The sequence below is a fragment of the Hippopotamus amphibius genome, chromosome 8 (genome assembly GCF_030028045.1).
Source record: "Hippopotamus amphibius kiboko isolate mHipAmp2 chromosome 8, mHipAmp2.hap2, whole genome shotgun sequence".
NCBI classification, from domain to species: Eukaryota; Metazoa; Chordata; class Mammalia; order Artiodactyla; family Hippopotamidae; genus Hippopotamus; species Hippopotamus amphibius.
Window position 1 is genome coordinate 12,265,335 of NC_080193.1, and position 24,912 is coordinate 12,290,246.

Below are 24,912 nucleotides of genomic sequence, written 5' to 3' on the forward strand. Positions count from 1 at the left end.
TTAGAGTAACACTATTTTAAAAATACTGTAGTTACTGTAATGCCTACATTGCTTAAAACAACCCCCAAGCATTTTGTTAGAGCATATTAAAAAAAGAAAATATGGAGCTAAAATAATATACCTTTTATCTTTGAACATTTTGAATTAAGTTGCACGTACTATTTTTCTGCATAAATTGGTGTGAAGTTACAAGATTCATGATCTAGGTTTTCTTGATTTAAAAAATATTGAGGTAGAATTTACATAGAGTAAAATTCATTTTTTTCCACATAACAGTTCTGTGGGTTTTAGAAAATGCGTCACATCGTGTAACCACCACAGTTAAGATGCAAAATATTTCCATCACCCCAAAAAGTATTCACATCCCTTTGTAATCAACCCTGGTCCCCACCCAGATCCTGGCAACCACTGACTTGTTCTCTATCCCTATAGATTTACCTTTTCTAGAATATCATCAATGGAATTTATATACTTTATAGCCTTTCAAGTCTGGCTTCTTTCACCAAGCAATATTCATTGGAGATTCATTCATATTGACGTGTGTATATTGACATGTATTTCTCACTGTATAGTATTTGATAACATACTATAGTTTGTTTATTTATCTTCCACTTGGGTTATTTCTAATTCTGGGCAATTATAAACATAGCCTGTATTCATGTGCAGTTTTTCTAGGTGAACAGAAGTTTTCATTTCACTTGCAATTGATGGGTCATAAAGTAAGTGTGTGTTTAACTATAAAAAACTGCAAAAAAAAATTGCAAAGCTGTTTTTCAAAGTGGCTCCACTGCTTTTATATTCACACTAAGCAATGCATGAGAGTTCTGACTGTTCCACCTCCCCACCAGCAGCTGGTACTGTCAGTTTTTGTGAAAGTCATTCTAATAGATGGGTAGCTGTATGGATACGGCTTTTTTATTTACAGATAATTATAGATTCCTGTGCAATTTAAGAAATAAAAAGTGGTCCAGTGGCTAGAAATCCACACTTCCACGGCAGGGGCCCTGGGTTCGATCCCTGGTCAGGGAACTCATATTTCACAAGCCACGTGGTGTGGCCAAAAAGAAGAAAATCACTCATGTTGCGAGATATTTGGGTTGTTTCCTGTCTTTGGCTATTATGAAAAAGGCCACTGTGAAGATTCCTGTCATGGTTTTTGTGTGAACATAAGTTTTCATTTCTGTGGTATAGTACCCAAGAGCACAATTGCTGGGTCATATGGAAAGTGCCTGTTTAGGGTGTTTTTGTTTTTGTTTTTAATTGAGAAACTGCCATATTCTTTTCCAGAATGGCTGTACCATTTTATATTCTCACTGGCAATGTGTAAGTGATCCAGTTTTTTTCTGCATCCTCACTGCCATCACTGTTTTTTGTTTTAGCCATTCTGATTGGTGTGTAGTGATATCTCATTGTGGTTTTACGTTGCATCTCTCTACTGGCCAGTAACGATGAACATCCTCTCATGTGCTTATTTGCCATCTGCATATCCTCTTCAGTAAAATAGCTGTTCGTGTCTGTTGCCTATGTCCTAATTGGATTTTTTTTTAACTGTTGAGCTTTGAGACATCTCTGCATATTCTAGATACATGCCTAGATGTTCCAGATAACCCTCGGTTGGATATTTTCTCCCAGCCTGTAGCTTGTCTTTTCATTCTCTTCACATGGTCTTTCGAAAAGTTTTAAATTGGGATGAAGTCCAATTTGCCGCTTTCTCCTTTATGGATTTTGCTTCTGGTGTCAAGTCTAAGGTGGGTTTCAGGCCATCTGGGTGTGGAGTCCACCCTCTTAACCACAGCACTCCAGATAGAGTTGAGCCCTTTTTGAGTCTTTTCCTCCTTAGGCCCATTCCCTTCCTTCCATCCCCAGAGGATACCATCATCTTGAAGCTGATATGCATCCTTCCCTTCCTAATTTCTCTTCTTTTAGAGGCGTTTTTGTTTGTTTGTTTTTTGCCAGTGTTTACTGAGCACCTTCTATGTGCCAGGCACTGTGCGAGGTTTCAGCAGTGGATAAGACAAAACCTGTCTTCATGGGGCTTAGAGGATAATGGGGAGGCCGGATGAATGAAATCACGCTGCAAATATGTCATGACACGCTGATAGGGTTGCCAGGAGAGGTGCAGAGAGCAAGGAGTGGGCAGGGAGGCCTCCTTGAGGAGGTGACATGTGAACCCAGGTCCGAAGGGGGAGAAGGGGTGAGTAGAGGAGAGGAGGGGTATTCCAAGCATTGGGAACTGCACGTGCAAAGGCCCTGAGGTGGAGGATGTGGCCCCTCCTAGAAGAGAAGAAAGGTCCATAGGTTGGTGTGCAGAATTCTAGGATGAGAGGGTAGGTCAGGACTGCACAGGGCCAAGGAAAGGCAATACCTGGGCTAGAAGTGACAGACAGGGGACAGAGGTTCGGAGAAGTTAAGTGACTCCTCCGAGGACACACAGGCTGAGAGGTGCTGGACCTTGGGATTTGTTTATATAGAGATAACTCAACCCATCCCTGCTTTGGAACTGCTCATGGCCTGGAGGAGGGGAGAAGGTCCCTACACAAACACTTGTCTTCAGCAGGCTGGAGCCGTGGCGTGAGCGCCCAGGCTAGCGGATCCACCCCCCACCCCCCACCAGACCTCAGCATTCCTCTCTGTTAAGTGGGGTGTTGCTTCTAAGTCCTTTCAGGGCTCCCCTGCCATGCCGCTGAGGCCGGGCCTCCTGCCTCTGTCCCCACGTCCTGGGGGATGGGGTGGGTGGGGCTTCTGAGTGACAGCAAGACACAACTTCTCAGCTGGCCTTGCCCTGGGCCACAAACCCACAAGCTCTGGAAATATCCACTCCCTCCCCCCACCCCCTCCCGCCAAGTCTCACGCTTGGGCAGCTTCCCCCTTCCTACTTCTCCATTCCAAAGCGGAGGTGCGGGGGGGAGGGCGTGGTGGTGGGGCGTGCGCAAGGTAAGGCACTTTGCGGAGTAGGGCTGAGGAAGGAGGAAGCCGGGGTGTGGCCTGACAGACGGACACCTTGTCTTCAGGCTGTGGGAGGAGGAGACTTACCGGCCCCGCTTCCTCTGCAGCCCGCCTGCAAGAGGGGGTTTGGAAATGCTGCCCGCTCCTCCCACCGCGGCCTCCTGTCCCACGTGGCTCTCTGCCCAGAATCGTGCCCAGCGCTCACAAACAGGGCTTTGTGTTCCCGAGACAAAGGACACACCCCTCACCCCCAACCTGGGCCAGGGCTGGTCTGCCTTGCCCTGATCTTGGCCTCAGAAGGGATGGTGCCACGTCCCAGCAGGGGAAACTGAGGTCTGGAGACACACAGGTCTGCGGAGCCAGAGGAGGGGGTCTGCCTCCCGCTTTGGGGGTGAAGGTGTAGTGGAGAGGTGATGAGCTGGCCACGTTAAGGGGAGAAAGGAACTAAATAATAATATGACCATTACCACGAGGAGAGGCCAGATTCCAGCCCTCGAGGGGAACTAAATTCTGTTTAACCGGGAGAGTGTGTTTTGAGTCTTTCTCATGTGCCAAGCGGTGTGGGAGGCACCACATGAATCAGACATTGTCCCTGACATTTAGGAGATAAGACGAGCATGTAAATCAGCACACAACAAGAGAACAAGAGACCAAGGTCACGGAGCGGCGCCAACGGGGCGGGAAGTCGGCGGTGGTCATCACTGCCTTCCCTGCCACCTTGCAGGCTTCCCGGAGGCTGTGAGCAGAGCTGTGAAGCAAGGGCAGCCGGGCTTTCAGAGACCAGAGGAAGCCCGAGTTATTTTCTGATTATCATTTCTGATTAAAAAGAAGTACATGCCATGATGGGGAAGAAAGCCCTCCAGTTCCGGGCTTGCCTTAGTGTCTACGTGGTTCGTTCTTCCCTCTGAGAGTCTGTTCCCAGCTGTCCATTCCTTTTGTCTTTATGGCCCTCCTGAGAGCCCATGAGAGCAGGGCTGGGCCGTGTGTACCTCACGGTATCCCCACTGCCTGCTACATAGTAGGTGCTCAATACACATTTCTTAAATAAGAAAAAAATTTTTATATATAATATGTAAACGTTTTCTACATATGAGAAGAATAATAGATGAAAAGAATTCTGTGTATATAAAATACTGTATGGCATCAGTATCATGCTTATATATGATTGTATATACTGTGTTTTTCCCATGGTTTGCTTTTTTTTTTTTTTTTTTGGCTGTGCTGCACGGCAAGTGGAATCTTAGCTCTCAGACCAGGGATCAAACCCATGCTCTTGGCAGTGAAAGCACAGAGTCCTAACCACTGGACCACCAGGGGGTTCCCTATGATCTCCTTTTTTTTTTTTTTAAAGCCCTTTTCTGTCAATAAATAGTCTTTGAGAATATCTTTTTAAACAGCCCCTTTTAAAATGTAGGGTCTTCCCTGGTGGTCCAGTGACTAAGACTGCACTCCCATTGCAGGGGGCCCAGGTTCCATCCCCTGGTCAGGGAACTAGATCCCGGATGCTGCAACGAAGATCCTCAGTGCTGCAGCTGAGACCTGGCACAGCCAAATAAGTAAATAAGCAAATATTAAAAAAAAAAAAAAAAAAGACAAGTATATAGTGTTCCGTACCATTGTTCTCACATTATCTGTACTTTATTTCACCCCACGCCTCCTGATATTTATTTAATTGTATCTGCAGGACTTAAACCAGGAAATAGGTAGATAAAGGAATGTAAAGGCTTTCCTGGTGGAAGGATAGGGCAAAGGCAGTGTATGGGGGGGTGTGGGAGGGAAGGGTTGGGGGCATATGAATAAAATCTTAAGGGTGTTGAATTCAGGAATGGTGTCTAGAGGGGCCATGTGGCCAGGGAAGCCTGGGCCCAGTGGTGTGTTGTTAAACTGACTCTCCAGGGACTTCCCTGGTGGTGCAGTGGTTAAGAATCCACCTGCCAATGCAGGGGGTATGGGTTCGATCCCTGGTCCGGGAAGATCCCACATGCCACAGAGCAACTAAGCCCGTGTGCCGCAACTACTGAGCCCATGTGCTGCAACTACTGAAGCCCACGTGCCTAGAGCCCATGCTCTGCAACAAGAGAAGCCATCGCAATAAGAAGCCCACGCACCACAACGAAGAGTAGCTCCCGCTCTCCGCAACTAGAGAAAGCCGGCGTGTAGCAACGAAGACCTAACGCAGACAAATAAATAAATTTTAAAAATTGACTCTCCAAAAATAGTTGTAATGTTTATTTGCTGATTTCCATGGTGCAACTCTCCTACTGCGGTTGATTTTAAGTTCCCGACATGGCATTGCTGAACACGGGGTTGGAAAGGCATAGGCACAGCCAGCTCTCAGGAACCAGTAGCAGTAGCCTTCAGCACACCCCTGCCCGTGCTCAGGCCTGACCCCCGCTCTGGGATGAAGAGCCCTCTCCACTCCACATCTGTGAGCCCTCGGCCCAGCATCTCAGATGAAGGGGGTGGAACTCAGCCAATCCTGGGCAACGAGGCCCATCTGGGCAGAGAAGCCTGATCTTGAGGTCTCACTATCAGATTTCTCAGCTGGGATGCAAATCCCCAGATTCCCCCAGCTCAGCAATCCAAAGCCACACTGGCTCCACTGAAGTGTGGCCACTCCATCCATCCCTGGAGTTCAGGGCTGGGCCTGGTGCTCCGCCCCAGCCCCGACATCCTTAAGCCGCAGCCTCAGAGCTCAGTCACCCAGTGGGGCTCAATGTCAGACACAGTGGTGGGGTCAGGATGTTCCTTGATGGCCGTGACATGTATGAGCACTTGCTGTATGCCGGGCTGTGCTGAACGTTTGATGTTTTCTTCATCCCATCCTCACACCCAGCCTATGAGGTGGGCGCTAGTATTGTTACCAATTTACAGATGAGGAAACTGAGGCACAGAGAGGGTAACTCACTTGTCCAAGGGCATCCAGCTCATAAGTGTAGGTGCCAGGATTCAATCTCAGGTTGGCTGAATGCTAAAACCTCTGCTCTTAAATCCTCAGCTCAGCACCTCCTCCCACTTGGCTTTATGAAGCACCTGCTGTGTCTATCCCATGGGCACTAGACTATGTAGGGATTTGACAAGATGATCGTGGGTTTGTCTTAAAGAAGCTTAGAGGAAGGGGAAGGAGAGGTGGCTGACCATTTCTTGAGTACCTACTATGTGCCAGGAATGATACCAGGTGCCTTACACAGCCGTCTTGATTAACTCTACAACAATCTCTTGAGAAAGGTGAGACACTTCCCACGTGACAGCTCAGGCCTAGGCACTCAGGAGGCTGCCCCCTTCCCTCCCAAATGGCCTCTAGCAGGTCATACTCCTTCTCTGGGCCACCTTTACCCCTCTGGTGCCTTGACAGGAGCTGCCCTAGGAGACTTCAAGCCCTCTGCCAGTTACAGGTCAAAGCTTCTCAGAACAACAGGAAGCAGCCAGGCCATTTGGAAAGTATGTGGATTGTGGCCACAGCTCCAGGCAAACTGCAGGGTCAGACGCCAATGGATATTGGATAGGTGACAGAGCTAGCTCCCTGGAGGCCTGGCTGGCACAGTCCATAGCCTTTGTAACCCCCCTGGGAGCCTGGGGAGGGGGAATCTGGGAATGTGACTTCCTGCTCAGCTGTGGAAGTTGGGCCAAGATAGCTGGTGGTGGTTTGACTGGCATCCCAGATGGCCCTGGGACAAGGCCCCCAGTTTCCTTCAAGGGTCTCTGGGCGCTGGATAGCTTATCTGAGGCCTCTTTTTCAGAAGAAAAAGGTTTTGCCACAAGCTCCCACCTAGGTGAGTGGGAGCGGGGAGAGGCAAGACATCTGTCTTGAAGTAGCAGTCTCATAACAAGTACCATTTTTCCCTGGTGAGGATCTAGGGTGACTGATGAAGATTATGGGAGGGCTTTAACTACTCCCTTGGAGCTACCTGCTCTGTATCACCCCTCATACCCCGTTGAAGGATGCTGCAATACTTCTAAGCCTTGGGGCCAGCCCTGCTAGACCCATTTCTCAGATGGGGTAACTGAGGCCCCGACTTTGGAAGGACTCACCAGAGAGCAGCCAGCCAGGGAGAGGATTCCAGGGTATCAGAATTCTTCACCAGCCTGGCTGGGGTGCTGAGTGGAAAGTCAAGGAGGGAGATGGGCAGGCAGATCAGGGGCTGCTCCTGAAGCTGGGCGGGGCTCTCCTGGAATTGCCGGTCTGGGCGTTGACTCCCCAACTCAATAAGTAGGGCCTTCACACTGGTGCCCAGCCCTGGGCTGACCTGACCAGAATGAGTCAGGCTCGCCTCCAGCCCTTCTAAGAACTCTTACGCAGGTAAACAACAAACTTACAGGGAGAGAGTGTGTGTGTATCTCTCCTGGGACAGGCCCTTCCGGTCAGAGTATCTCATTTAAAACTCAAAAACTGTACAAGCCTGGAGCTGGGGGAGCAGAGAAAAAGCAGAGAAAACCTCTGCATGGCATGGGAGAACATCCTGGAAGACTTTTTAGGAGAGGTGATATTTGAGCTATACCTTGAAGGACAATAATAATAGCAAACGCTTTCTGAAAACGTCTTATGTGCCTGTCGGTGTTCTGTGATCTGTATCTGCTTCCTTGGTATCTGTTTCATCTCATCTAATTCTCTCAAAACCCTGTGAGCGAGATCTATAATAACATATGAACCGGGACTTCCCTGGTGGCTCAGTGGTTAAGAATCCACCTGCCAATGCAGGGGACACAGGTTTGATCCCTGGTCCAGGAAGATCCCACATGCTGCAAAGCAACTAAGCCGTGCACCACAACTACTGATCCCGCGTGCTGCAACTACTGAAGGCTGTGTGCCTAGAGCCCATGCATGGCAAGAAGAGAAGTCACTGCAATGAGAAGCCCACGCACCAGAACAAAGAGTAGCCCCAGCTCACCACAACTAGAGAAAGCCTGCGCACAACAGAAGACCCAATGCAGCCCAAAATAAAATAACATAAAAAATTAAAAAGTGAAAAAAATAACATATAAACCGATGAGAAAACCAAACCAAGGCACAGAGAGGTTAAGTGACTTGCCCAAGACAACACAGCTAACAAGTGGCCAGAGTCGGCATTCAAATCCAGAAAGGCAAATCAATTACTGACTGTAAGACCTTCCACGTGCTGTTTAATCCCTGTGAACCTCGGTTTGTGTAGCCATACAATGGGGCTACTATTACAATAGTAGGTAGCTCACAGAGCTATTGCGAGGACCAAGGTGAGATAATCCCTGTGAAACGCTTAGAACGGTGCCTGGCACACAGTAAGTGTTCAGACAATTGCAGATGACTTTTATGATCACGGTGGTGGTGATCTTCAAGCCCTCCCCTCCCCCTCCGGCCGCGGCGTCCTCCCCCTCAGTGCCAGTCAGTGACGTAGGACCTGCCGCACGCACAGTCTGGGTTTACTCGGAAACTAAAAGAGATGGAAGGGGGTGTTCGAGGCCCCTCCCTTGACTCTGAAAGGACCCCCCAGGGAGGGTGTGACTCTCTCCAGTGACGCCTCCCGCCGATCTCCGATACTGCTCCGAGACGGGGCAAGGAGGTCGCACCGAGAAGGCGGCGCTGGGATGGCAGGCAGGCGAGAGCCGGGGAGGTGTGAGCGTGTTGGAGGCAGGGCAGGCGGGGGACGTACTGTGTCCTCTGAGCCCAATGCCAACTCACCAGGAGCCTGCGGCCACGCCCATCACGGCCGTGGGCGGCTCCCCCGACCTGGCAGTCCCAGTCTCCGCGCGCCGGGGTCTGCGAGGCTCGTGCGCTCTTGGCACGCTCGGCTGGGGTGCCGGCAGAGGGCGCGCGAGGGGGCCCGGGAACGGGGGGGCGGGGGGCCCCACGGGAGGCGGGATTGCGGGGAGGGCTCTGGGCCGCCCCCTCCCGCCCCCTGTCTGCCCCGCCTGCCCACCAGGAGCGCCAGGCTGGAAGGCAAGGGCTGGCGGTGTCCCCCGTGCGCTCTGCAGGCTCGGCGCCCGGCTCCTACCTGTAGAGTCCGGGGGGGCCGCCCCTCCTCGGACACCTATCCTTTCTCCTCCTTCGGAAACCTCCCGCCCGGCTACCCGCGTCTCGGACAGGGGGCGCTGGGGCCCCGAGACAGGGTGCCAGGCTCGCTGCTGGTGACAGGTAGACTCCCTCCCCGCCGCGGTCTAGCCTCGGAACCTGGGCGCCCTTCTGGCCGGAAAGTTTGGGGCTGAGCACCATGGCCAAGAGCAGCTCTCTGAATGTCCGCGTCGTGGAGGGCCGAGCGCTGCCCGCCAAGGACGTGTGAGTACCCCCGGGGCCAGTCGGGGATGAGGGGCGTGCCGGGCATGGGATGGGGCGGGGGTCGCCCGTTCCGCGTGCCAGGGAAGGTCAGTGAAGTGGGCGGGGGGTGCTTGTCTAAGACCGAGTATTGGGGCAGATCCACCTTCATGGGGGGAGAGGCCTCGTGCCCGTCGCTGTCCTGGTGGGAGGGGGCGCCCAGACTTGGCAGAAGCCCCATCCCACCCCCAGGAAGGGGGTGTCTTTGTTCCTGGGATGTACTAAAGGGGGTCTTCCAGGGCTTCCGTCCTGGGAATTACAGGGCGGGATTCTGTCAGAGTTGGGGAGGGGGTTTGGGGGACGGGGTTTGGGGGCGGGGCCTTCTTTCTGAGTCCAGGCAGGTGTTGGTGGTCGAGTTTCTCCAGGACTGGGTGGGCACCTGTTAAGGGAACCCTGAGGAGGAGCCCCAGGGGGCCTGGGATCCAGCTGGGCCCAGCATTCCTCTGTGTGCATCTGGTCTTTAGGTTTGCAGAGTGGCACTAAGTGGCCCACTGGCCAGGCCTGGGGGAAACTGGGGTCCTCTTGACCTAGAACCCTGAGCTCCCCAGCCAGCAACTCTGAGCCCAATGGGGGCCTTTCCTGGATGCTAAGCTCTTTAAAGAGCTAACGTCCCCCTGCAGCCCCCTCCCCAGCCAGGTGTGATGGGGTGGAGGACCCTCAGGTTCTGCTTAGTACCAGTCATCGGCTATGCTTCCCTCAGGGCTGAGTCAGCAGTTGCCCAATCAGCAGAATGGACGCAGGGATCCCCCTCCCGCTTGGCCTGGAGCCCAGAAGGGGTTCTGAGGGTGTCAGCACCTGGAACAGGTGTGGGATCCTTGGCAGGACATCGGCTGTGTGACCTTGAACCTGGTCCTCTCTGGGGCTGGATTTCCCATCTGGGCAATGGGAACCTTGGACAGGAGTCTCCAAGCCTTGTGCAGCTGTGAGGGTGGAGAACCTCCTAGGATTTACCCCGTGGCCAGGGTGAGCAGGAACATGGGTTCTGAGCCTTTGCCTGGGCTAGGGCTTAGCTTTGCCCTAACTCTCCCAGCTGTGGGCCCCAGTGAGGAGTATCCTGCCTTTGACTTCATGAACCTCCCCTCTCCCCAACCCTGCAGCTGTATCAAGCAGGAAGCTGCTTAGAGCAGTTCTAACTCCCTCCATCCTCATCAGCGACCCCCCCCCCCCCCCCGCAAAGAAACACACACCTGAGGAAAGCAGAGAGAGCTCGCTTGCTGTGCAGATGTAGCATCTGGACAGGCCCCCTTCCTCCCCTCTTCTGAGATGCCCTCTCAGAGCCCCCAAGAATTAGCGATTCTGAAACTATCGAGACAATGAGGTTGGGAGAGGGGACCTGGCAGCCGCTGGAGGATTGAGTGGGGGTACCTTCCAGAAACTGGGTTTCCATCTCACGGTGCTCTGGCCCCTCCATCAATCCTGGGTGAGGGCCACGAGGGAGTGGCAGGTGTTGTCCTTGGACCCGGACGCAGGTCGCCGGGCTCCCTCTGCCTCTCCTGGGGAGGGAGTTGGCTCATAGCTGGTTCCTTCGTCTCCTGGCCACCCCTCCTCCCTCAAGTTCCCGGGCCAAGGTGAGCTCTGAGGTGGGCCACACCCCAGAACCAGAGTAGAGAGTAGTGACTAAGCCCCAGTTGGGGATCCAGGCACCCTGCCTCAGTTTCCCTGGCTGTTGGCGCCCTTCTTCAGAGGGGCTCCCTCAGAGCATGCTGGGATCTCCGTGCCCGTGGGGACTCTTAGATGGGTTGTCCTCTGTTGCCTCGCCTAAGGGAGAGGGCCCAGATTCTTCCTGACGCCTCACCAGGTTTGAGGCGGGTCCGACCTGGCTTGGGAGGAGGCTTCAGCTGATAATTTGAGAGTTATTTCTGTCATTAATAATAGCAGTTGTATGTCATCGAGGGCTACCTATGGGCCAGGTGCTGAGCTTAATCCTTCCTATGGTCCTATTAGCATTTCCATGTTACAAATGAGCAAACTGAGGCTCAGAGAGGCAAAGTCACTTGCCCAAGGTCACACAGCTGGGATTTGAATCCTGACTGCTCCCATGCAGCAACCAGATTGGGCAGGCAATGGCTGAGGGGCCTGCTTTCCCACGCTTGAGGTGGGGCAGGGGTCATGGGAGAGGCCAAGGGACTGGAGAGATCCAGGCTCTGGGGGGGCGGCCCCTCCTGCCACCGTCGCCCCTACCTGATAGGGGCCTGATAAGGCCCTTGTGCGTCAGAGTCCCGGAGCTGACGTACTTGGCTCCCATGAGGGGCCCGGGGGTCAGGCCCTTTTCTGGGAAGGGCCGTGGGTCCCGGCCCTTTTCTAGTGGCTCCCAGCCCATCTGCTCCACACCTGCTGTTGGGGAAACTGAGGGAGCCTACCTAAAAAGCTTGGGGAGAGAGGACCCAGAGAGAGAAATGAGATAGGGGGGTTACTCAGCCACAGGCATCCAGGGGGGCGGAGCCAGATGGGAAAACTGAGGCTCCCAGGGTTACTCAGCCCAATGGGTTTGGGATGGATCCAGATGGGGAAACTGAGGCCTGGGGCATTACGTGAAAGGGAGGTCAGAGATGGAACCAAGAGAGGTACTCAGAGACACAGGACACTGACCAGACCGAGGTGTTCAGGGATGGAGAGCAGATGCGGAGGCACACCCGGCAGAGGGAGCTAAGGTAAGGAGTCCGGAGAGGAAACCGAGGCACAGGGAGGGCTCAGCCAGCAGACGAGGTTGGAGCAGCTCCTGGTGCTGGTGTCCCTCTTCCTGGGCATCCCCAAGGCATTTGTGGATCAGTGACAAACTACCCTGAGAGAGGGTGGCAGAGAGAGGGTGGGGGCTTGGGGTGTCAGAGAAGGGGGCCATTTGGGGAAGGGATCGTGAGTTGGGGTGCAGGTGGCCAGGTGGCATTGGTTGAGAACGTGTATGCGAGCCCCACAGACCTGCGTTCAAATCTTGACTCTGCCAGGCAGGGGAGAGGGGGGTGGGGGAGGGGGGGATACGGCATCTCCCCCAGGGAGCTCAGAGTTTGGAAGCTGCAGGGAGCCGTGGAGACAGACACTAAACGAGAGAAGGATGATTTCACGTGCTCAGAGGGATCGGAGGTCAATTTTACACTGTCCACTCTCGGAGGATGGGGGTGATCAAGGACCGCTTCTCTGAGGCAGTGACTTTTGGGCTGAGGTTTGGAATGATAGGACGCAGCCAGCCATGACAGGATCAGGAGCAGAGCGGGTGTCTTAGGCAGGTGGGACAGCAAGTGCAAAGGTGCTGAGGCTGGACTGAGCTTGGTGGAAGACAAAGGAAGCCTGTGAGATGAAACAGGGGCGGGGTGGGGGACAGAGATGAGGGCCCCTGGACGGCAGCTTGGGATGGACTAGTAACTCTTATTATGAAGGGGGGATGGGACTGGCTTTGGTTGGCCAATGGCTCATGACTACTCAAGGGGATGCAGCCCATCTCTTCTACTGGTTGAGTTTTGAGGTCTGGGTGCCCTGGTCTGTGCCTGCAGTGAGAGTGTCTGCTGCAGCCCATCTCTGCTGAAGGATGAGCTAGGGGTAGTCCCCTCCCAGGGAAACTCCCAATGGAGAGGACAGTGCTTACGCCGAGGCTGGCGTTCAAGCACCTGTGGGGAGAGCTCTGGGGTCATCTGTGCTGCATCGCATCCTGCATTAGCTTCTTTAGCTCTTCCAACTGCCCTAGGGGCTGTGTGAAAATAGTACCCCCAGCTTACAGAGCAGAGAAACTGAGGCCCACAGAGGGGAGGGGCCTTGCCAGGGCTCCACAGGGAGCAGGCTTGAGGCCAGGGATGACTCCCCAGCATAGTACGTGCTCTGGACCACTGCTTTGGGCTTTCTGGGACCGGGACTCCCAGTTTTCTGGCTTCATGTCTCAATGTTCTGTTCCTTTGGGTAGAAGCCCAGGGCCCATTCAAGGAGGTCAGGCACACAGTGGGTGGGCTGGACAGCCATGACATCGTCTGCTGGTCTCCAGAGGTCCTGCCTCCACTGAACTTGCTGTGTGACCCTGGGCAAATCCCCTCCCCTCTCTGGGCTTTAGTTGCCCCAATCTATAAAATGAAGGCAGATTGGGATTCCCAGCCAGGGCTGCCCTCTCAAGCCCACTCCCCAAACCTCCTCCTTCTGCAGGTCTGGGAGCAGCGACCCCTACTGCATAGTGAAAGTGGACGACGAAGTGGTGGCCAGGTGAGGAGGGGAGAGGTGAAGCCTGGGGTGAGGGGAGCAGGGCCAGGGGAGGGGGCTCCGCCTTGACCTGGGGAGGCCAGACACAAGGATTCACATTGAAAGAAGACCTGGGGGAGGGCAACACTTACCCCAAGAGTGGGCTCACTGGACTCACTGGCCTGAGGGTGGGTGCTCTGTGCCCTGGCCACGGGGCGGGACAGTGGGGGCGCCAGCTCCTCTCTCCATCCGGCCCCACCAACTGGCTGATGGTTTCCCGCCTGTCCTGATGATGTCCCTGCCGGGGTCCTGGGGCTGACTCAGCGGCGGCCGGCTTGCGCCTTCCACAGTGGCCTCCCCAGGGGCGGGCATCTCACGCTTGGCTGGGCCGGCTGGTTCGGGGCCTCCTGGGTGCTGCGGGCGCCGGTGTGTGTGTGTGTGCGTGTGTGTGTGTGTGTGCTCGTGCACACGTATGTGTGCCCAGCTAGGCCTGCTTGTGAGTGTGTGGGGGGGTGTTGGAGGGCTGGTATGAATGCCTGTGACGGTCAGTGCGTGTCCCCGTGGGTGTGCAGGCTCAGAGGCTCATGTTGTCCACCAGCGTGTGGGGTGCGTGTGTGTGTGTAAACACGTGGGCGGCCGTGGACACGCAAGTGTGCACCAATGCCTGCTTATTTGGGTAGCCAGGCGCCACTGTGAACACACGTGAGGATGTGAAGATGTTTGGTGTGTGAGCGAGTCTCGGGCGGGGGAGACGTCGGGTTGGGCTGGGCTTGGTTGCCACCCCCGCAGGCCGAGGGACAGCTCTCAGCCCCCGCAGGCCTGAGGGGTGTGGGTGGGCGGGCAGCTGAGACCTCGGTTCCTATGGAGACAGGAGGATTCAGGATGCTCGTGGCGCCAGTTCTGGTCCAGATGGGCCGGGAGATGGGGGCAGGGAGCTTGCGTGGGGCTGGGTCAGCCTGCAGCACCGCAGCCAACCCCCCCATCATTCTCTCTGTGCATGTGCTGCTCCCTTGCCACATTCTGTGACCACCCCCAAACCCACAGACTGATTTTCTGTGTGACCCCAGTCTGCTGTCACCCCTTCTCTGGCTTCTGACGAGCCTCCCAGCTCAGGAGCTGGGGAGCCTGAGGGGACTTCCAGCCGGGAAGAGGTCAGGGTAGGGGGAAGAGGATGTTTGGAAAGAAGGATCTGTCTCATGGTGGGGCCCTGGGCTGTGTGTGTGTGTCTCCGTGTGTGTGTGTGTGTGTGTGTGTCCATGCTTGCACTCTTTGTTGGGAAAGAAAGTGATGAAAGGAAGGACGGAAGTAGCAGCAGGTGTGTGGACCAAATTTTGCAACCATAAATTTGGTTGTGGGCAAAGTAGGTTTTTTTTCCCCGTTGGGTAAAGGGAAGTACATCTGCAGGGGTGTTGGGTGAAGATGTGTGCATGTCTGTTTACGGGTTTGTCTTGGTCCCTGACTCTCCTGGGGTGCCCCCTTGCTTACTGCGTGCTTTGGCCGCTGCTGACTTCATGGTCTCCTGGCCCCTCACACTTCCCCACCTCCCACCCACCATCTTCTTTTCCCTCAAACTCACCATTCGTGCCTCAGGGCCTTTGCATATGCTCTTCCAACCATCTGGAATACTTGTCCTCATCCTTTCTCCTCGCTTTGCCTAACTAGGTCTTGTAGGAAGCCTTTCCTGACCCCTCCTATCCTCACCCCAATGGACACCACTGAGCTAACCAATCACAGGGCTTCTCTCACAATGTCACAAGGGCTCAGGAGGGAGCACCTGTCTGCTGAGGGGGGCTCTATAGGGAGCGGGGACCTTGGCACCTCTTCCTCTGATTCCCCATAGCCCCTAAGACTTGGCACTTAGGTGGGGTGAGTGTTTATGGAGTGACTGAATGGATGGATGGATGGACGAAATTGTGTGTCTTGTCAGTTACTGTGTGTTTGTGTGATTCTCTGTGTGTATCTCTGCTGTGTGTCACTCTATGTATGTGAGTGTGTGTCTGTGGGTCTGTGTGTGTCTCCATGTTCTAGGCATTTCTTTTGTCTGTGTCTCCATGTGAATGTTTCTGTTTTCTCTGTGTGTATCTGTACATGTCTGTATGTAGAAACACATAGACGTGTATTTCTAGAAATTTTTGAGGATGCATGAATATATTTGTAAATGTGTGAATGTGTCTCTTTGTATCTCTGGCTTCCTTGGTATATCTGTGAATGTCTCTGTTTCAGTGTGTATCCCTGTGGAGGTGTGTGTATGGGTGTGCGTGCGTGTGTGTGTGCTTGTGTGTGTTGAGGTCGCTGGGTGTGTTTTAGGGTTTGTGTGTGTGTTTGTGTATATCTCCATGCCTGGATTCTTGGGTGTATGTGAGTGTGTGTGTAGCTGTATTTGAGTGTATTGAGTAGCTCTGGGTGTGTATGTGTCTAGATCCCTCTGTGTGTGTCTGTGTGTGTGTATGTGTATGTCCCTAGGTATCTGGCATCTATGTGGCCCAAAGGCCCCCAGCCCCCTGTGTCCCCTTTTGCAGGACAGCAACCATCTGGCGGAGCCTGAGTCCCTTCTGGGGGGAGGAGTACACCATGCACCTGCCCCTGGATTTCCACCATCTAGCCTTCTACGTGCTGGACGAGGATACGGTGGGGTGTGTGTGCTGGGGACCCCAGCCTGGGTGTCTGGGGAAGGCGGGACACCCCAAAGCACAGTACCATCCCCCCAGCCATGGACACCATGCCCTCACCTCTCCATGGGCAAGGCAGGGCTCCCTGAGCTGTACCCTCATCTGCCTGCCTTTCTGCAGGCACGACGACGTCATAGGCAAGATCTCACTGAGCAGGGAGGCCATCGCAGCTGACCCCCGAGGTGGGTGAGGAGCACCGGGCCCCAGCCGGGCAGAGGGAAGAGGGGGCGTCATTTGCAAGAGCACAGGAAGCAGCCTGGGGCAACACAGAAGCCTTCAGGGGAACATTATTTTGGTTGCTGCTTTTGTTTTCAATTTTAATTCAGTTCATTTATTGAGCAGTTAGCTTATTTAGACTTCAATATTCAAAAGATGCAATTAGCCCTGAAACTGTCCCTCTTACCCCAGCGACTCCATTCTTTTTTATTTTTCCTTTTCTTTTTTTTTGCCGCACTGTGCAGCATGTGGGATCTTAGTTTCCCAAATACGTATCGAACCCGTGCCCCCTGCATTGGAAGTGCAGAGTCTTAACCACTGCACCCCTGGGGAAGTCCCTCCAGCTACTTCATTCTCATCCCCAATGCTGTCAGTTTCTTTTATGTCCTTCTAGGGACGTTTGAAACATATGCAAGCTTCCCTCAAGAGTTTGGATAAATTCAGGTCAGAGCTGCAGGTATGCAGCCCTCAAGTGTCACAGTCAAGCAGTTCACCGATCTCTCCATTCAGAAGTGTTCAGTTCTTAATGTCCAGTGGTGAGAAAACTGTTATTTTGTGATCTTTTCATTAAAAGCTTGACTGAAAACTCAAAAAAAAGAAAAAAACCAAACATATGCAAGCAAGTAGTAGATCGCAGCAAACACTTATATAGTGCTTACTGTATGCCGAACACTTTTAAGTGCTTTACACGTATCAATTCACTTAATTATCATCATAACCCTAAGAGGTAGGTATTGTCATTATGCCCACTCTACAGGTGAACAAACTGAGGCACAGGGGGTTAAATAACTTGCCCAAGATCACAGAGTTATTCTGTGGGCCAGCTGGGATTTGAACAAGTTGTGTAGTTCCAGAGTTTGTGCTCTTCCCCCAATACAATATGTATTTTGTTCTCTGATTATAGGAATGGTAGCCCATTAAACTCATGGTTCTGTACCCTGTCTTTTCACTTCACTGTGCACCTTGGAGATCTTTCCATACTGGTGTCCCCAGAGCTTCCGCATTCTTTGGTCTTTGTGTGACTTCATGTCACTCTGTCGTGTACACGTGCCATCATTGATCTGGCTGGTTCCTTCCGGATGGACACTTGGCTTGTTGACAGTCTTCTCCTAGTTCAAACAGTGCTGCAATGAATAGTCTTGTACAAACGTGATTGCACACATATAGGCAAGTTGTATCAATCAGCGTGATAAATTCCTAGAGGTGATTTGCTGGGTCAAAGAGTACCCACATTAGGACATTTGATAGTTATTATGGTTATTGGTAAGTTACCCTCCATGGAGGAGTTAACAGTTTAACCCACCCTGTACTCTTGCCAACAAATACCAAACTTTTGGATCCTGTATCTGATAGGCAAAAAAAATTGCATCTTAGTATGGGTTATTTTGCATTTCTCTATGAGTGAGCTTGAAGACCTTTTTATATATTCAAGAGGCACTTTGGTTCCTTTTTTGTCCATTGTCTGTTCACATCGTATGTGTCTTTTTCACACACTGGGTTTGTTGCCTTTTCTTACTGATTTGTAGGAGCCCTTTACATATGAGGAAAATGAACTTGGTCATATTAGCTGCAAATTTTTTTTTCTCCCTTTGTGGTTTATATTTTGACTTTGCTTATTATTTTTTTCCAGTAGAAAATTTGTTTCTTTTTCTGTAGTCAAATTTTTTGTGTTTTGGCTCTTGTTTTTCTGTGGTACCTAAAAAGGCTTTCTCAACCCTAAGATTGACAGTTTTTTTTACACAATTCTTTCTAGAAACAATTTGTTTCCATTTTTTTTTTTACAGTTAAGTCTTTGATATATTTGGAACTAACCCAGACACAAGGTATGGGATAGGGACTGAACTGTTAAAAATTAATTAATTAATTGGCTGTGTTGGGTCTTCATTGCTGCGCGCCAGCTTTCTCTAGTTGTGGCGAGCGGGGGCTGCTCTTTGTTGAGGTGCGCAGGCTTCTCATTGCAGTGGCTTCTCTTGTTCCAGAGCACAGGCTCTAGGTGCGCAGGCTTCAGTAGTTGCAGCACACAGCAGGCTCAGTAGTTGTGGCACACGGGCTTAGTTGCTCCACAGCATGTGGGATCTTCCCAGACCAGGGCTCGAACCCACGTCCCCTGCATTGGCAGGCGGATCCTTAACCACTGCACCACCAGGGAAGTCTCAGGATTGAACTTTACTGCCCTTTGTCTAGAGAACTACCACTTGTCTTGACACCATTTATTGAATAATATAATAATATATTTTTTCATTAGTCAGCATTAGTCGACAGCCTACTATGTGCCAGTCACCATAACCATCGCTCCTATTTAATGAGGGCTTATTATGTGTGAGGCACAATGCTACGTACTTTACATGGAGTCCTCACAACACCAAATGAAGTGTGCACCAGAATGATCTTGAATTCACAGCTGATGGGAAGTGAGGCTTGGAGAGGTGGGGTGACTTGTCCCTCCTAGAAGTTGGCGAGGTGGGAATTGACACCAGGCTGTGCCTGCCTCCCAAGTCTGTGTTCTTAACCTGTTCACTGAGCTGTCCCCAGTATGCCTCAAACATCCACGCAAGGGGGTGGAATTAAATTAATGACATATAAGACTTCACTTCAAGGCGCTTATGGACCAGATAGAAAAATAAAACACATTTACCCAGAACAGGGAGGAAGAACAAAATGAAACTGTCCATGTGCCTGTGGGTGCCTTTTATTTTTTTAAACATGACGGAAATGTGGGGGTGGAGGTTTGTGAGATGTCACTGACATGGCAGAGAGCCAGGAAGGCTTCCTGGAGGAAGGGGAGTGGGTTGGTTCTTAAAGGGGCTTTGGCAAAGATGCTAAGGCACGTCTCCTTAGATTCTCTTTAAGGTCAGGTATAAGCCAGGCTAGATGGAATACTTCGTGGGGGTTGATTGGAGAGGGCTCTAGGTAACAGGCCAGAGTCTGGACTTTCTTCTGGAGGCACTAGGGAGTCATTGATGGTCCTTGAGTAAGACAATGAAGAGATTGGAGCCATATTATTAGAGGATGCAGTGGCAGAAGAGATTAGATACATTTTCAGAAGATTTCTGTGCTGCTATGTGGATATTGGATCACAGTGGGACAGGAGTAGATGTGGAAGATCAATTAGGTGTCTGTTGCAATAAACAAGAGAGAAAAAGCTGATGGCATCCTGGACTTGGGGGTAGCAGTAGAGATAGAGAGGTGAGATGGACCTTATGCTTCCAGCAGTATGGGGGACTAGATCCTCAGAAGGACCCTCCTGCCACATTAACAGTGAGATCCTGAATTAGCGGCAATTCCTAACACATGGTTGGAAGAATGCAAAGAAGGAAAAAACCCTCAGTATTCCTCCCTCCATCCCTGGCGAATCATGAGCTAGAACCTAACAGGGAGTGGTGAGCCACAAGCAAGGGAGTAAGGAAGGATTTCCCTGAAAGTAAATGTCAATATCAAATTCACAGTCAACAAACAGACTAAATCTCAGGCTAGGCAGAAGGCAGGTATTAGTGAAGGTGAGAATTCCCCATTAGACTGAGACCCTTAAAGCTCCCAGAATAAGCAACCACCACTCCTTTTCAGGCATAAGCATCCTCATGTTAAATTTCCCACAGAGTGAGCTCAAACAAGCGTGACTTCACAATCAAAGATCATCTCACACACACAAGGAAGTGAGCCACCATGAGCAAGAGCCAGCAGAAACAATGACCATCAGATTTAGACCCATCAAGACTTTAGATTTTGTATTTATGATATATAGAATTTTTCAAAAAGTCAATAAACAAAATGTAATCACCAGAAAGGGCCAGCAATAACCACAATAAATTAAAGCAGTACATTAAAAAAAAAAGTAGACTGACTTGGAAAAGAACCAAATCAAATTTTTAGAGATAAAAAGTACACATGTTGACATTAAAAACTAAGTGGCTGGGACTTCCCTGGTAGCGCAGTGGTTAAGAATCTGCCTGCCAGGGTAGGGGCCACGGGTTCGATCCCTGGCCCGGGAAGATCCCACATGCTGTGGAGAAACTGAGCCCCGTGGGTCACAGATACTGAGCCCGCATGCCACAACTTCTGAAGCCAGTGCGTAGAGCCCGTGCTCCGCAACAAGAGAAGCCACCACAATGAAAAGTCCGTGCACCACAACAAAGAGTAGCCCCCACTCGCTGCAACTAGAGAAAGCCTGCTCTCATCAACGAAGACCCAATGCAGCCAATAAAAAATAAATAAAAAAACAAACAAACAAACAGAAAAACTAAGTGGCTGAGTTCAGCAGCAGATCATTCATTCATAACTGAAGTCAGAATTAGTGAGCTGGGAGAGAGATCTAAAGAAATTATTTAAACTTTAGGCCAGGGAAATGAGAAGGAAATAAAAGAGAAGTTCAAGACATAGAAAATAACTGAGAAAGTCTAATATCCATTTAATTGGAGTCCTAGAAGCAGAAAATAGAAAAAGCTGGGGAGAGGAAATGATAAAAAAAAAAATTTGATGACCTGGAATTTTCCAGAACTCAAGGAAGGGTGTGATTCCAGAAGTAGACTAAATGCAACCTGTACTAAGCAGGATTAAAAAAAAAAAAACCTTACCTAGCCATATTGTGGGGAAACTGCAGAAAACATCAAAGACAGTCCTTAAACTTGGAAAAGATAGACCATTCACACAAGATCAATTGTTAAGATGAAACGACTTCCCAGTAACTACAATTGAAGCTGGAAGTCAGTGGAACAATCTCTCTAAAGTGTTGAGAGAAATGAGAGACAGAGAGGGAGAAGGTGAGAGGGAGAGGGAGAGGTAAGATTGAGAGTAAGATGGACTGGATGGATTCAGGCCGAGAATCTGAATGAAGGCTCAGAAATAGGAATGCCCCCCAATTTTTTTTTTTTTTTTTTGTGGGGAGAGTATATTGGGACTAAGTAATGGAGGGCTTTATATACCAGGATGAAGAGTGTGATAGTACCTGGTTAGGGCCATTGGCCCTAGAACTATTCTGCCTGCGTTTAAATCCTAGTTCTGCTGTTTACTAGCTGGGGAATCATGGGCAAAGCTGTTTCCTCGCTGTGCCTCATTTTCTTCATCTGGAAGTAGGGATAATTACAGTACCTACAAGAGAAGGTTAACAGGAGAGGTCCATGACTCAATACCTTTTTAATGTTAATTGAATTTTTAAGTTAATGAAATGCCTAGACCGTGGCAGTTGCTTAATGAATGTTGGTGCCTGCGCCCTCCAGGAATTGATAGTTGGATCAACCTGAGCCCTGTGGACCCAGATGCAGAGGTGCAGGGTGAGATCTGCCTGGCCGTGCAGATGCTGGAGGATGTGCGTGGCCGTTGTCTTCGCTGTCACGTGCTCCAGGCCAGGTATGGTCATGATGGGGGGGGTGGGGGTGGTGTGGGGGGATGGTTTGAGAATAAGCAGGAATCCGCTGGGTCCTCCCAGCTGCTTTGAGACCACCTCTCTCCTGGCACACTTCTGGGCTCACAACCAGGATCCTTTAAAGTCCAAGATCACCAGCTTGCAAGTTTCTTGGGTTAAAGCACAAGCAAAATCTTTGTTGGGTCTCCAGTGACCAACAACCAAAGGCCAGATAAGATACTCAGGATGACCAAACAGATGAGTGTGGAGGTGTAGTAATCAAATTGTAAGTGATAGACACCCAATTCACACTGGCTTAGGCAAATTGGCTCGTGTGACATGTAGCTTCAGGCATGGCTGGATCCAGGTGCTCAAACAGTGATATCAGGAATCTGTAGACATAGATTCCTTGGGTGTCTTTTGTATTAACTTCAGCCTTAGACAGTCTCTCCCCAGGGAGGGGCAATGATGACCCCAGCAGCCCCAGACTGGCCTCGTACCAACTTGGCAGCTCCAATGGAAAGAGAACTAGCTTTCACCATTTCCAACCAATATCCTGGGACTAATTCTTATTGGCCCAGTCTAGGGTACATGCCTATCACTGAACCAATTACACTGACTCTGATTTGGTCAGGCCTGAGTTGCAAGCCCATTCCTGGAGTGGAGGGAGGGATCAACCCACCTAAGTTGTGTGGGCAGGGAGAGAGGGAGGGGTAGGTCCTGTCCCAAAGAAACATAAGAAAGAAGACAGATGCAGGACCAGTAAAACCCACATATGGACCTCCAGGAGCACCAGCTCCTGGGATATTCATCTTCCCCCTTGTCTATTTATCACTCCTCTCTCTTTCTCAGCTCCCTCATCACTCTATTTCCTTAAATACTTCCACTCCTCTTTCCCTCCCATCTCCTATCTTATTTTCTGGCTTTTTTTTCACACCTTACTCCCTCAACCCCTACTTTTAGGCCAATCCTCGCCCAGGTTGGGCTGGACCTCTATTTCTAGTTTGCTGTGTGACCTTAAAGCCCTTTCTTGCCCTCTCTGTGCCTCTCCCACCACCTCCAGATTTCTATCCCCAGCTGGGGCTCCCTGGAGTCTGGATGGAGGAGCAGGCAGGCATAGAACAGGTAAAAGGACTCAGTATGGGGCAGAGACGCCTCATCTGCTCTGTGCCCATGGCCTCCTCCCCAGCCACAAAGCTGTGCACGATCCTTGCAAGCAGGAGAGGGACCGATTGCTGTCGCTTAGCAACTGGGCTGGCTCCTAGGAAACCAAAGAAGGCTTTGGATGCCTAGCAGGGGTGGGAGAGGAGCAGCGGGAGGAAACAAGCAGTCCCTGGGTGTGGGGTGGGGAGTGTCCCTGGATTTGGGGGACCTTGAGAAGGAGGGGTGGAGGAGGCTGACTGGGGTGAGACTTTGAGTTGTCATGGCAACCAAAGGCATGGGGTCCCTGCTTCATGCCTTTTCTTGGTCCTAGGCACGGTGTGGACATGAGTGTTTGTTGAGTGAATGAGTGAGCTGAGCACTTACCACCTGCTGGCTGCTATGCTCAGTCCTTTACGCATATCTCATTTAATGCTTGGCCCTGTGAGGTTGGTCTGTTATTACTCCAGTTATCCAGATGAGGAAACTGAGGCTCAGGGAGGTGAAGTGACTTTTCCGAGTGTCATCCAGCCAATGAATGGGAGAGTTCAGGATTTGAACCCTGGCATCTGTCATCTGGTCTCCCATCCAGGGGCTCCAGGGAAACTGGGGCTTCCTTATCCCTTCTCACTGCATCTTCACCTGCTGCTTTGTGATGTTCAACTTGACCATTCTGTGCCTCAGTTTCCTTACTTAGAAAATAGGAGCATAGTAGTGTGTCCTCATGGGGTAGCCTTAGTCAATAGGAAGATGCCTATTGGATGAGTTTGGATGGGCCTGGTGAGGGCTCATTGCTGGGTACCTACAATGGGGTAGTTCATTGCCTTGGAAACCAGCAGCATTTGAGTGGTCTACCCTGAACCCCTTTTCCAAGGTCCAGCTTGGGTCTTGGTCCTCAAGTGTCCTGTGTCCCCCACTCCTTACCTCATCTGTCCGCAGGGACCTGGCCCCCCGAGACATCACTGGCACGTCTGACCCATTTGCACGTGTGTTTTGGGGCAGCCAGAGCTTGGAGACTTCGGTAAGTGGTGGAGCAGAGCTGGGAGAGGGGGGCCTCAGGTGGCCTTGGGAAAGCCACTTAACCTCTCCGAACCTCAGTTTTCCCATCTGTAAAATGGGGACAACAATGAATCTATTTGCTCTCTCTCTCACTCCCTCCTCCCCCAGACCATCAAGAAGACTCGCTTCCCACACTGGGATGAGGTGCTGGAGTTGCGGGAGATGCCGGGTTCCTCATCCCCGCTGCGGGTGGAGCTCTGGGACTGGGACATGGTTGGCAGGAATGACTTCTTGGGCATGGTGAGTACCGCCCCCCCAACACCCTCCATAGCTCCCCACTGCCTCCAAGGGGGAAGGGGGAGATGGGCTGCGAATCCTGGGGCTCACTTGGAAGAATAGATGTGAAGCCTGCCTCATCAGGTACCTTCGCCAGGCCTGGGTAATGGAGTCCCATTGTCCCATCTGTGCAGGAACCTGCCCAAGGTCACAGGGTGGGCCCAGGCTGACTGTGTGCTAGCCCTGTGCTAAGTGCTTCTTCAGCATCACCTCATTTATGTAACCCTGATGGCCACCATTAAGAGGCTGGGACCACTGTTGTCCCCATGATACAGATGGGAAAATGAAGATTCAGAGAGGTTAAGTGGCTTTCCCAAGGTCCTATGATTAAGAAATGGCACAGTCAAGATTTGAGTTCGGGTATCTCTGATTCCAGAATCTAAGTCTGACTCTTAGTACTGGAAGCACTGGGCTCAAGGTCTTTCCTTTGGAACCCCAGTCTCCCCACCTGTAAAATGGGTGATTTTTCTTGCCTCTCAGTAGTAGTGGATGTTTACTCAGGGCTGACAGTTTTTGGGGTTTTTTGGCTGCAGCACACGATCAGGGATTGAACATAAGCTAAGGCAGTGACAGTGATAAGTCCTAACCCTTAGGACACCAGGGAACTCCCAAGGCTGACAGTTTTTAAAAGGAGGCAAGATTAGAGCAAAGAAGAGGGAGCCTTGGTTATGCACTCCTGGTGGGACTGTGAAATGGTGCAGCAGCTTTGGAAAACGGTCTGGCAGTTCCTCAAATGATTAAAGATACAGTTACCACATGACTCAGCAATTCCACTCCTAGGTGTGTACCAAAGAGAAATGAAAACATATATCCACACAAAAAATTTT

General features: G+C 51.3%; 1 protein-coding gene across 6 annotated transcripts in view; it reads left to right on the forward strand.

Annotated features, from left to right (window-relative positions):
• Positions 1-8,648: 8,648 nt before the first annotated feature.
• The window catches only part of RASAL1 (RAS protein activator like 1), a 31,628-nt gene continuing 15,364 nt past the window's right edge, over positions 8,649-24,912 (forward strand). Inside the window, exons 1-8 of one of the 6 annotated variants that reach the window (XM_057745593.1) lie at positions 8,651-9,196; positions 11,771-11,883; positions 13,355-13,411; positions 15,907-16,020; positions 16,177-16,238; positions 21,486-21,615; positions 23,690-23,771; positions 23,918-24,049. In XM_057745593.1, the coding sequence (XP_057601576.1) occupies positions 11,852-11,883; positions 13,355-13,411; positions 15,907-16,020; positions 16,177-16,238; positions 21,486-21,615; positions 23,690-23,771; positions 23,918-24,049 (609 nt within the window). In that variant the 5' untranslated portion in view covers positions 8,651-9,196; positions 11,771-11,851. Of the gene's footprint in view, positions 9,197-11,770; positions 11,884-13,354; positions 13,412-15,906; positions 16,021-16,176; positions 16,239-21,485; positions 21,616-23,689; positions 23,772-23,917; positions 24,050-24,912 lie in introns of all 6 variants that reach the window. The other 5 variants (XM_057745597.1, XM_057745596.1, XM_057745594.1 and 2 more) reach the window with 5 other exon arrangements.